We start from the raw sequence: 13,710 nt of genomic DNA on the forward strand, positions 1-13,710 counted from the left end.
CACAGCAATTTGTTGATTTTCTCCAGACAAAAGCACGGTTGTTTTGTTAAATACATCTTCTTACTGATAAGTTATAATATCTTTCAACAATCTAAAAAGCTTTTCCTTTGTCTGCTCTTCACACCTTTATCTTGATAAACATTACACTTTCTGACCTTTACTGGATTAATTCCTCTGATTTATTCCTCATCAAGCCCTTTGTAATATAGATAATAATCTTTTCTATAGCAAACAGGAAATTATTTTAACTTAAAGTGTAGATTGTGCACTTTTGCTTACATTTCAGCACACATTTTTATTCTCAAATTCTTTTCTTGTATTTTTCAAGTGAGTGGCATTTAAGCTTTTGTCTTGTGTCTGAATTATGTAATACCTTTCTTCCACAATCTGATTACCTACCTTCTGTGTTGCCTGTTAATTGTTAGTTTATAGAGGTGTTATTAAAGCACTGAAGAGGTAACCCAAATTGTTACATAAACTTTAATCTCTAAGAGGCAAGAACTAATGTACAGTGTCCAGCTCAGCGTGTCCACAATGCCTGGCTGAATTTTAGTTTACAAACAATTGATCTTGCGTTTGGGAGTTTCAGTAAGCCTCTTTCAGCAGGGTAAATTAGACCAGGGGAAGCTTCAAGCAGCCTTCATTAGTTTGTTCCTTTTATTTTCTCAGTCAGCTTGTTTAAAGTTAGCTTGAATATCTTTACCCAAAAATGGAGATAAATCAGTTGTTCCTGAAGTCTAGAACAGTTTATTTTTGTAGTTTACTTGAATAAAATACTTCTGGGTACCACCAAAGGTTCTTGGATTAAATTACAAAACACTGTGTTTTACCTCCTGCTTCACTATCACTGCTGAAGTAGCTCTAATGTCTACCTGGAAAAGCTCAGCAGATCATTGTTTGAGAATGACAAAGAAAAGCAAAAGCAAATCATTAACCAGTTTTCTTCTGAACTAATCTAGCTGATAAACACATTGCTTTTGTCAAATTATCTCAGTTTTGCAAACTTTTAGAATTGTTGGAAAGAAACAGTAGTTATTTCTACAAGTGTGTCACACAGACATTTGTATTGTCATTAGATAGACATACTATCTATGAAGTATAATACAGTTATGTTGGAATTATTTTACTGCGTAGAAGTGTCTGCATTTGAATATAATGTAGAAATTTTGAGTTATTGTGGTGTGTTGACCTTCACTGGCAGCTAAGCCCCTACCCGGTTGCTCACTCACTCTCCTTGAGTAGGAAGGGGAGAGAATTGGAAGGGCAAAAGTGAGGAAAACTCGTGGGATAAGATACAGACAGTTTAAAAAGTGAAGGTAAAAGAAAAAACCCCAAGTAAAGCAAAAGTAATCACTCACTAGCTCCCACCAGCAGACGGATGCCCAGCCAGTCTCTGAGCAATGGCTACTTTCAAAAAACTACTCCCCCTCCCCAGTTTTATTGCTGAGCTTGGCATTATTTGTTATGGAATATCTCTTTGGATAATTCAGGTAAGTGGTCATGGCTATGTCCCCATCAGACCTCTTGTACTCCCCCAGCCTACTCACTCTGGGGGCATAGTGAGAAACAGAGAATATCTTAATGCTGTGTAGACACTGTTCAGCAATAGCTAAAACCCTGGTGTGTTGTCAACACTGTTGTGGTCACAAATGTAAAACACAGAGCCATACAAGCTACTACAAAGATAATTAACTCCACCCCAACCAGATCCAGTACAGTTATTAACAACTCTGTTTATATTCCTTAGGTGCCTTCTTCTATGGAAATCACACTCTTTTTGCCCAATATATCCATATCCATGGAGGAGTGTTTTCTCTTGACTTCAGTGGATTTAAGATCAGGTCCATGTTGTCTGTGCTGATATATTTCAATAAACAGAAAGATCTAATCAGATTGAATCACAACACAATTCTGCATTGTGTGATATAAATAAGTCTGAAGTCATTTTAGAGGGCTTGGCATGTCTGCAACATATGCATGGAGCTGACAGATATCCCACAGGACCTTGAGGAGTCCAGTGCATGTTGGGAAGCCAAATTCCTTTGGTAGTATGTGATCAGCCCCTTGTTCTGTTTCCATTTAACTGGAAGTTTTTCTTTCCTTGCTGTTTTCTCCTCATTTTCTTTCTTATTGTCCCTATAACCAGCACATGAAATGCTATCCTGGAACTAGTGGTATTTCTGCTTTTTGATCATAGGTACTTGACAGGTTTTTTTCTTTTCAGCATTTTCAATATACATACAGGATTATTTTAGTGCTTCATGTTGATGGGAGATCTATCTTAGGTATACAAATGTCATGTTTCTTTTCATCCAAATAAGTTTTGTTACCAAGTTTTTTAATAGAGTTCAGCAACGAGTCAAAAGGTCTTAGGCTTTAATTTTTAACAATGAAAGAGAGCATTTTGGTTTGCTTTGTAATTCCAATGGGAGTTTACTGATGGCCACAAATCATAATTTGTTTCATGAACACTAACATTCATTTGATATTTTTTGCAGATACAAACAGAGAAGTGTCTGCAAATTGGTTCAGAAATTTCCCATGGCTTCAACAGTGGAGATTACCAGCCTTTCAGCAGTAAATGATTTCTACTCTTGTATCCTTCATATTTCTTATTTCTTCATAGTTCTTTGGTCTTAATGACACGTAATCTTTTTGTAGTATGGAATTTCATCCTTGGACATAAATTTTTTAGGACTGTAAGACTTTTGGTGCTGCTCATAGAGCACTGAATACAACAGAGTCTTGATATCTATTTATCTGTCATCTTGTCTATCTATATGCTTTTGTTCCTTTAGATCAGTTTAACTTTAACACCGAGAACTGTACAGATATTGTACTTACAGCTGGCAGTAACCGAGCATTGGAAGTTTTTGACCTCAATGCAGGCTGCAGCACAGCAGTGATACCAGAAGTTCATACTAAATCAGTTCATCAGATCTGTCAAAATAAGGTATACGCTTTATTGAATTCTATTTGTAGTACCACTGTAACTCCATCAACAAAGAAATTGGAAGCCAAAAATGTAATTGATAGTAATCGATAGAGTTTTTCATATGTTGAGGAGGATAGGCAAGGTCACAAGTCTGTGTGATAAAGGCACTCAGAGGTCATTTGTTCTCCTGTGCAAGGCAGGGAGCAATGAGAATGACTGAACAAGCTTGCTATTAGGGAAGTGTATATTACCCTTTGCCTTACTTGCACCAGACCATAATTCTGTAGTTCAGCAGGAACTTCTCCTTATGTGACTGTTCTCCTATAAAGTTGAATCTGAAGTCATCTGATTTATTCTAAAACTTCAGAAACAGCAACAAAAAAAAATTGCTCGCTACTGCAATAGAATAGATGACTTAAAACCCCTCATTCTTGCTCTTTTTTTTACTTGAAGATTGATTTGAATGTTTGGAGGTCTTGTGATACTGTAGACGCTGGAATGCTTACTGCGTTAGGTTTGGTTGAGCATGGTTCTTCATTCGCAGTTGGAAAGTCCTTGCTTCTGTGGATTTAAAACTGTTCCATATTACTACTTTTGTATAACTCTCTGTGGGTTTTCCTGAGAGATGCAATCTGGTAAAACACTTAAAATTATGCTAACTATTTCAGTACTATTTGTAACACATATAGGCTTAAAGTTCTGGCTTTTCATTTTGCTTGGTCAGCTTAGTGGCTTCAGGTTATTTAATCAAGAAAAACTTTAAAGCTGTGAGCAAGTATTCACTTGAGAAAAAAACTAGAGGTATGTGGTGTAGCAAAGAAAATTGACCATTTTGGGGGAGAATTATAGATCAAGGTTCTCTACTTTTTCAGTCATATAAAATTAATACTTTAGATAAGTCAACGGGAAAATTACACATCAACTCTTTTGTTGCAATTTTATAAATTAAAGCTGTTAAAGCAGATATAACTCAGTGTATTTGCATTAAGATAATATGCTAAAATATTTTATAGAAAAAATATGCAGAATGCTGTTTGTAAATTACATCCTGTTTAAAGTGTGAAACATACTGGAATCTAAGGTTGGCTAGTGAGGAGGGGTGGTGCAATAGAAGCAAATCTGTGGGGGGAAACAGTTGATGCTGAAGATCCAGTGTCCACACAACAAAATTTATGGAGGTTTTCCTTTGGACTAGCCCTAGTCTCATCTTGTGGAATGAATGCTTGTTAGTGATTGCAAGTGACTGAAGTGCATTTTCTGGTTTAGATTCATGCAAATCCATTCCCATATTCCAAGACTGCTTTGTGATGCTACCTGGACTGTAGTAAGTGGGGGCGATCAGGAGATTTGTTCTCTAAATAAATAAAAAAGAAAATCTATTTAGAAGGTCTTGTAAAACATTAAAGAAGATCTGATTTGATTATGTCTGGAAGAAACCTGTTAGCAAATTATTAAATACATAGGATACTCTAGAAACATAGGTGAACAGCATGACATTCTGTTATTTCTTGTTTTGGACAGCAGCAGCTGTAAGCAAGTACATGTAATTTGCAATGTAATGACTTTGATTTTAAGTTGTTCTTTTGGTCCATTCTAGAGATTATTTGCAAGAACTGGCAATGTGTGAAATTAATTTCAACCTGCTGTGTACATGATTAAGCTTATTATATCATTCAGAATATGTCTGCTTCACAGAAGACATCGTCTGATGTGTAATAGGACAGTATTCTGAATCTTCCTCCAGAACAGTATAGCAGGAAATATTGCAAATATATATACATGTGTACTCATACAAACGATTTGGCTGCACTGACTGTTATAAAGTATATCTCAGAAGATGATGGGGTGGGATGCCCATTTTAATGGGTGTCTGTAATTTCTGTTTCCTTTTAGAATTTTAGTACTCTAGTGAAAATATATTTAGAAGATGATAAAAAGTATTGCTTTGTCTGTATAACTTATTCATCAAGCAGCATAGACTGGGAGTGAAAATGAAATAAACTTGTGATATTACTTGTATGTGCATATAAGCTGCTGCTAAATCAGTTTCTCTGTAAAGATACTCAAAGATTATCTGCATGACACTACAGAAATTTAGAATGTGCTATAGGGAAATGTTCACAGGAACATTCAAACATTTAAATGTCAGCTGAATCTAAGAACTGGTTGCCTTAGTCTCTTGTCTAATTTTGAAAATCTCTCTCTGTGGCCTATTAAATAAAATTAATGTAAAAGTCCTCTCTCTCTCTCTCAAGAATCAAGAAATCCTTTTTTTGGTTATCAAAATCTGCAGTAATTGCAATGAAGCCAGAGTAGAATTCTTTATAGCTGCTCCTCTTGAAATCTACCTAAAGTATACCGGCTAAACCCACTGAGTTCACCCACACCTCCCCAAATTCTCTAACGACCACAGGTGGTCAGAATCATCACTTTATGTTTAGTAGAGTATAGCATATCCTGTGTTGCAGTGGCAGTTATCAGTGTGATGAAACCTTGATCCAGTAATGATATGCTGAAGATGATAAACCACCCTACTGAATCACTACTTGCTACAGCTTATATTTCTTTATCAGGAATGTTTTGAATCTTCCTGACTGTAATTAGGCTGTAAAATCAGACTGTATCCTTGCCTGAGATACTAAATCTGCAGCCTCCATACAGATGTAAGTACAGTTGATGAAAACTTGCCCCTTATCTGAAGCTTGAATTATGCAAGGTAATCTCTGTTCTTGTTAACATTTTGTCTTACTGACTCTTTGCCCTCTTCCCTGGAGACAAGAACGGTGGCAGCAACCAGATGGGGCTTCCAGCTTGTCCTATATCTTGTCACTATCCTCCCTTTTGCACTGGCAACCTCTGTGATGACTATACTGCCTCAAGCTTATTGACAGTTTGCTGGAGCTCCAGAATAACAAACCTATGGCTGAAGCCCACTCCTCTGATCCTGTGCCACTTGGCCAGTTTACATCTCCAAACCTCTTTCACCAGTTGAAGCTTGGCCGTATCTCTCTGTATCATTACCGGTGCCCCACCTCTGTGTCTATGAGTCTTCACTTCTCCACCTCCTACAGACTCTTTCATTTCTCCTTCTCATACTTGATTCCCTCACTCTAATAGAATCTTCTCCCTGCTCACCAAATACTGTTCCAGTCATCCACAACCATGTAGATTACTGTTGTTCCTAGAGCCCCTTTGCCCTGATTATGTCTTCCCTTCCTCGCATCCTTGAACCTCAGTGTCTTGCAAGGGTCCAGAGGAGACAGATGCAAGGACTGGAAGAAACTAGGTTTGGGGATGTAATGGCCATGAGGGAGGAGAAGGATGCAGGGAAGTGAAGAGAGCAATATCAGTAAAGCTAACTGACTTAAAGAACAATTCTAAACATCTTTAAACTACATGCAGTAGCACAGTTAGAAAGTCTTCCCCTTTTAAAATCAGCTTCTAATGTAAAAGATTACTTCAGAAATGAAAAATTCAATAGTATAATGCTGAAGAAAAATTATAAAAATTCCACGGAAACTGGGGAAATAATAGTCATTACTGTGACTCAGAGCAGAAAGAAATGTAAGAAAAAAATCTTGGCTGATATATCTTTAAAAAAGGTAATATCCATATTTGCACAAAATAAGAACCTGCCCTATATTGTTACATGTTTATAGTGAGATGAAGAATAATTACAGTGAAAATATATCTGCACACTAGCATTGCATCGTAATGGAAAGTGTATATTCCTGTACTTAATCTTTCCTTCTTTTTGTTATCTGTAGAAATAGCCAAATGTCTTAATATTACCCTGTTTGATTTGAAAACCTTAAATTGCAACAGTAGTTGAAAGTAACGTATGTCTATATATACACACTGTGTTTATAAGTAAGTATGCCAACAGATATGTAAATATATTTGCACCATGCCTTTCTACCTATAGTATTTCAGTGACTTGATTGTGTTTTCTTCAAGTTTTTCCTTATATTCTACAAAACAGTATTTTTTGCTGTGAAATCTTGTTATTTTGTTAACATCAGGGAAGGGAAATCAGAGCAAAAATGTAGCAAGCATCTCTCACTTGGGAGACATGTTCTGAAACTTATTAAAAGGCCATTTTAGAGCTAGACTTATGGGGCTGTGACCAATTTAAAGTATTGAATGAAGAAAAACACTAGAAGGAAAAGAGGAAGCTGGGCAAAATTGAAACAGAAAAAAAGCTCACCTAGGAAAGAAGCTGTTCTGGGTAGTGTGCTTACTACCAGATTTTTGTTTATATATTTGTATTACTTGTGGCACGTTACTTCCCATTTGTCATCTATTTTAGATTAGTAAAGTTATTTAGGATTTGATATATAAAGAACCCTTAGTCCTGGATCCAAAACAGTGCAACTTAGCTTACTGAAGGCCAGGAGAAGAAACCACAAAAGATGCCTAGTTCTTGAAGCTCCACATATGATTAAAGCTTACACAATTAAATTGCTTGCAGAACTTTAGGCCTTTTACTGCTTGCTTAGAATCACTATAATCTTGATTTAATTGAGCACATTAATGTTTATTATTCCAAACCTCAGTGTATTTTTGTTTCCTTAAAAAGCATTTTGGCACCAAATTCCCCTGAAGTGCTTGGGCCGTACCATTATAATGATGATACAAAGCTTGTCTTTCTTCATATGCAGGTTCTTCCAGAAGAAATGAAACTAATTAAGCATCCTTTCTAAAGAATTTTAAGCTATGTCCTTAAATGTGACCTTCCAAATTCACCTCAATAACCTATTGTGTTCTTTATAACTGTCGCCTCCCCACCATACACACTTCCAGTTTTGTTCCCTATGTTCCCTAAACACTCCTCCCCTATCACAACCTTATCTTCTTGTCATGTCCTTATTACTAGTTGACTGAGAGGCATGCTATACTGCACTCCTGTTCTAAACTACTCTTGTGTTGGCTGGTTAATGGCTTGTCAAACAAAATCACTGCTGGTTTGAATTTCCGTCAGCTAATTACTCGTTTACATGTATCTTTTGGAAACATAATTATCATAAGACCTTTATCTCTGTCAGATTGGATTTAAATAGTGAAGCAGGTTAAAAAAAATCTGGATGGGAATCAGCAGACAGTACAGTTGCATAAGCATAATTTCATCAGGAAACTGGGCTAAATACACGGTTCTGTGGAGATGTGGTGGCGATACTACTGCAGGTTCATGTAATAGCTTACTTTTCAGAGCGTTTGCTTAGGAGCTGGGGGAAAGAAGTTCGTTGTTCTCAGCCTGAGGAAACTGATGGAAATCTCCCACTTCTCAGTGATAGCCTGGTGTTGAGGGATCCTCTACTCTTTTTCCTGAACCTGTGTCTGGTTTCCAGACCCTACTCTCAAAACTGCTTATGATATTTTAGCACAGGGTGTTACTAGACCCAAGTGATGTCATTAAGCTCCTTCTGAGGCAATGAGCAAACATTGCTCTTCTGGCTGTAGTAACTTCACCTCACTCTGATAAGTTGTCTTTAGCCATCTGTCCTGGTTTGGCCCAGCTTAAACCGTGACACCATCTTATACCAAGCGTGACAAGGTGAATATCCTAAGATGATAATGGATTTACACTGCTGTAGGTTGTTTTATTCAACCACTTGAATTTCCAACTTGATGATTTTGGTTTGATACAATGAAAACTGATTATCAATGATTACCAAAGTATTATGTGACTTTTCATGGTTCCATTGCTTTGCATACTAAATTTTAAGAAACATAGTAAAATGAATTGATTGAAATATCAAAATTGTGTTCCTGTCTTAGAGTTTAGGAACCTCTGAGATACAGACATAGATGGCAATTTGAGATCAGACCACAAAGATTCAGAGCTTTAGCGTTAGCAATACATTTGTAGTGCTGCAAAACATATTTGTTGAATAGGAATCTTACCAGTATCAACCACAAATATTTGGATGGTCTTATGTTCTGCTAGCAAACATAGTTATAGATTGCATACAGTTCCAGAGAAACAACGAAGTTTCTAATTTTCTGCCCAGGCCCTTTTGTTTCAAATTCATTGGTCCATTAACTAGGAAATGTACATGATATGACGGCTGAAAAATGTGACAGGAAACTCAGAAGTTTCAGTCAGTTAACTTTTTCCTAGCCGTAGTGACAAACCTGTCCAAAGGTATGTGCTTGCCTGGAAGATGTGGAGTTGTTTCTGAGACATCTATTGATTGATGCCTTTAGCATAAGCCAGCTGCGCTGTTTGGATTATATCAATGGTGTTCATATGAATTAGTGAATGAGGTAGGGGTTCTGTTGAATCATGTCCTTCTTGGGGCCAAATTTTATGTGGAAGTTGCAATATAGTTAGTCTAGAGAGAAGCTGAGAAGGAATTACAATGGTAAATGAGGAAGATGATGGAGCATAGGCAAATGATTTGTCTGTCAGAATGAAAGAATATAGTTTGAAGACTGTGTTGGAATATGCTACCTTTTACATTAGATTCTCATAAATTATAGATTATTATTAATTACTTTTCTTGTCCTCTACAGCAATATTCAGTAGCAAATGTAGTTTGAAGATACAAGTACAGCTTTATATCAGAAAAGTATATTACTGACAAAATGTCAGGGCAGGGAAGGAATAAATGGATTACACTTTTTCATACCTGTATTACTGTTAGTGTATTCTAAAGTAAAATAGTATTGCATAGAGTAAATGCGTATGTGTCTGTAGAACTTTCTTTATTGGACTCTGTGATCATTACTGACTGAAGAAAGGCATGGCGAGTAAAAGTTTCAAAAACACAAGAAGAAAGGTTGCTCTGTAACTTTTAAATGAATGCTATCCTTTGGACAACTACTGTCTTTCTCTTTTACAATTACTCTTTTTTTTTGTAGTTATGCCCACCTAATGTGAGAATGTGTAGACTTTGTTGGGAAATGTGTTGCATAGTGCATTTTAGTTCATCTTCTAGAGCAGGATGTGCTGATCCTTAGTTTAGGAAGGAAACCTGCTTAAAGCAAAGTAAGTGAAAGCTCCTATAGTCTTCTTAATGCCAAGTGCCCCACTTTGCCTTGCTGTTAGGGAATCCTATTGACTAAATACTAGAGCATTTTCCAGCTATACGCTAGTTTTCATAACGAATAGAAGATTCCTGGCAGTCAAGCACTGATTGCGGGAAATGGCCTTGAGGTTTCTGTGCTGTATTCAGCCAAATCAAGAATGTGAATGGTGGGGAAAGGAAAGAAGGAGTTTTAACTGTTTGTATTTAATTCCCTGGAGAAAGATGTTTGTAGCCAGCAAAAAGGCCAGGATTTGCCATTGTGGATGTTAAAAAAATCAGAAGTTTAAAGATAGATTGGATTTAATTATTTAAAGGTATAAAGCCAAAATCAGTCCTGTTATGAATGAATGCAATTGCTACTGAAGTCAATGGAAAGCGTGCCCACTTATGCCAGGGGTAAACATGGCTTATAATTAAATGTTGGACTACTCTGGTTGTCTGTATTATGTAGTTTGACTTTGTCAAGATAGTTAATTCCTTAAGGTTTTGTGTTTGTACTTTTCTTGTTTCTCATGTAGTTGAAAATTATATTTACAATCTGAAAAATGTAACTTTAAACTAGAAATTGCTAGAATGTTCCCAGCCTGTGTTACATATGTATATTTTCTGCTTTAATGTGAACATATTTTTAATTCAATAGATATTCTCTGAATGATACAGTCTTCTAGTTAGCTGATGGAATTCTTGATTTGCTAATGAATGGCCATAGACTGTTTCACATTTGCATAAATGATAAATATTTTGGGTATGTCTATGAAAGAGCATAAAATATTTAGTTTGTCTTGACAACATGAAACTTCCTTGACATGAAGCTGAGCAATATTAATGCCTGGTATGGTTTGCTGCCTCCCAGTAGAAAAAGTCTTGAAAAAAGATAGAAAACATAATCTGAACCTTCCTTTAAGGATCTGGGAAAGTCTTGAGGTCTTACTGCTTTTAAAGGGTTTTGATGGTGGTAACCTCAACCTTTCTTTGAAGACCTTGTAATGATTGCAAACAGATGTGAACTTAAGGTAGGGCACATTATAGGGAGAGGCTTTTGGAATGATAGTTTTTGAAGGGCTGTCTTCTGAAGCAATGATGAATAACAAACATATAGAATAGGTCCAGGAAGTTTGTGTGAACTGAATCTTGTTGCCTCTGCAAAGACAAATAATGCTTCTGAAGTTCGGATAGAATATTGTTAGGACTAGATGAATCCAGTAGCCCAGTGGAGTTGAGGCTGCTACATCTCCCTGCACCTGCGTCCAACAAGTAGTGAGGCTGAACTTGCATACCCAGTTGGCACATATATACATAAACACACAGCTGGCCACACAGATCAACAGAGACAGAAACAGTTAGCACTCACAAACACAGACATCACCAACAGCCTCATCCTCTTCCCCTCTTAGACTGATTAGGGTGAAGGTTCTTTAGTGGGAAATATATACATAAATACAATGTGTATCGCTCCAGAATTTGGGTTTAGACACAAACTATCCAGTAACTGTCCTTGGACCTCTGCAATCCCCAGCTGCTGGCACCTGACCATGTGAACCCATGTCTCTCTGGCAGTTGGCCTGGACCCTGGTTCCTCTGGTAGGCAGCTCCTCTAGATACTTCACTCCCCAAGACACACACACTTTCCTGGCTCCCAAGCAACTTCACCTACTTGCTGACTAGTCCAGCTTGAAGTTTGCTAGAGACAAACACTGGCTTATGCACCCTTACTTGCCCCTCATTTGCTCCAGTTGTTTGGACTACAGACACTTGGTCCAACTTTAGTTACTGGCACTTAATTTCACTCACTCCAGTCTCTCCAGTTCTTGGTACTCAGACCAACAGGCTGTCTGATCTATGGCCCCACTCCAGCTGGTGGCACCCAGACCTTCGCTCATTCCAGGACCTGCAGGCCTCTTGTGGTCCCCTGTCCAGTTGCTGACTCTTAGACCTCTGTATACATGTATGCTGATAGAGGGTCCCTTCACCCAGGAAAATAGTTAGAAATGGAGTTCAATAAGAAGATAAGAAAGGCTGTGCTGATCAGGTGCCAGGCATGGCCAAATGCACTGACCAGCAGTCTCTTTACACACAACCAGCTCCTTTTATTCCCTTTCCCCTCTATTTTCCCACACTTGTTTCTCCGCAAACCACTTTGTTCCCTCCCTTTCCCTGCCCTTATTTCCTCCCCTGAACATCCCCTTATGTCTTGTGCAATCACAAAATGATCTTCCCCTGCATCCCATAATGGATCCCATACCCTAATAGGTAGTAATCCCCATCAGCCTGAGAGATGACCCAGAGAGCCTCTCCCACTGGCTCATCATGGTGGGTATCATCCCTGGACCAAAGGGCTCATGGTTGTCCTGAGAGGGACAACACTGAGAGGAGTTGAGGCAGTGCTCCATTTCTCTGACTGGTTTATGGGGTTCCTTCACATTGCAACTTTATTCTGTGCTCCTTTGTATGTGTGCAGACAAGTTTTTTATCACATGACCTAAGAAACACTTGTTTGTTTTTTAAATGGACTAAATTCTTCACTGAGAGGGTGCTCAGTCACTGGAACAGACTCCCCAGGGAAGTGGTCATTGCACCAAGCCTGTCAGAGTTCAAGGAGTGTCTGAACGACGTTCTTAGTCATATGGTTTAGTTTTAGGTAGTCCTGCGAGGAGCAGGGAGTTGGACTGAATGATCCTTATGGGTTCCTTCCAACTTGAGATATTCTGTGTTTCTATAAATATTTAGTGCCACGAGAATAGTTCTTTGAAAGGGATTTCATATTTTACAGGGGTCATCATTCAGCACTCAGCAACCTGAAGCTTATAATCTTTTCATGACCACAGCTGCAGGCGATGGCATCAAACTATGGGATTTAAGAACACTGAGGTAAGGCTAAATTAGGTACCTCAGAATAAAAAGCCATGCTTTATCTTTATTTGTAATTGTCATACTTGCTGTGATATACCGGTAGAAATTTGGTTGTGGAATCAGTCAGGCCTTTAAAAAAGAAATTCAAAGGCTAATTGGAATTTACTAATTTTAAGAGACCAAACAAAATGCTGATTCCTCAGTTGTAGTTATGTGAAAACCATTAAATGGTCAAGATTTATCACCCATGTCTTACCTACCTTTGTAGATCTTATTGAATGTATAAAATAGTATATTGAACTGAATGCTAATAGTATTTCCAAAACAGCATGTGATTACTGCTAAAGGAGGTAAGATTTATGATCCAGCTTTCAAAATACAAATGTCATTGTAACAACATTATTACAAATCATGTATGTAGTGCTATAAATTTGCATAATACGTTATCACAAACTCAGAATAAAATGCTACACTTTTTCTAAAAACCTTTCAGTGTTGTACTTGGGAAAGCTGTGGGCCAAAAGAAGAGAGTGGCAGGGAGGGAACATTGCTCAGGAAAGGAAATACTTGGGGCAGTCTCTGTTGTGCAGGCTAAAAGAATTATGTTTAAAAGAAAAAGGGTTTGGACAGGGAGGATGTTTAAGTTTTGAAGAATAATTTCATATTTGCTTTATGTGTATGTAAACATATTTATTGAAAGACGTAATATAATTTTTCTAGTACTGAATTTTCTATTTACGTAATGCTTAATGATCCTTTCATTTATTTCCGTATTTCTGTGGTAAGAATACATTAAACCTATAGGGGGCATATATGTTCTTGCCAAAAGCATTGCTGTATTACCTGCACTGAATCTGAGAAAGAAATGAAACTAGACACTGGTGGGGTTGGAAT

The 13,710-nt window shown here is 37.5% G+C and overlaps 1 protein-coding gene across 1 annotated transcript in view; it reads left to right on the forward strand.

Moving 5' to 3' along the window:
* Positions 1 to 13,710, forward strand: part of WDR27 (WD repeat domain 27) — an 87,510-nt gene that overhangs the window by 40,240 nt on the left and 33,560 nt on the right. Inside the window, exons 19-21 of the mRNA XM_068396014.1 lie at positions 2,499 to 2,596; positions 2,832 to 2,953; positions 12,737 to 12,834. Of these exons, the coding sequence (XP_068252115.1) occupies positions 2,499 to 2,596; positions 2,832 to 2,953; positions 12,737 to 12,834 (318 nt within the window). The remainder of the gene's footprint in view (positions 1 to 2,498; positions 2,597 to 2,831; positions 2,954 to 12,736; positions 12,835 to 13,710) is intronic.

Source organism: Nyctibius grandis, chromosome 1 (genome assembly GCF_013368605.1).
Source record: "Nyctibius grandis isolate bNycGra1 chromosome 1, bNycGra1.pri, whole genome shotgun sequence".
Classification (NCBI taxonomy): domain Eukaryota; kingdom Metazoa; phylum Chordata; class Aves; order Nyctibiiformes; family Nyctibiidae; genus Nyctibius; species Nyctibius grandis.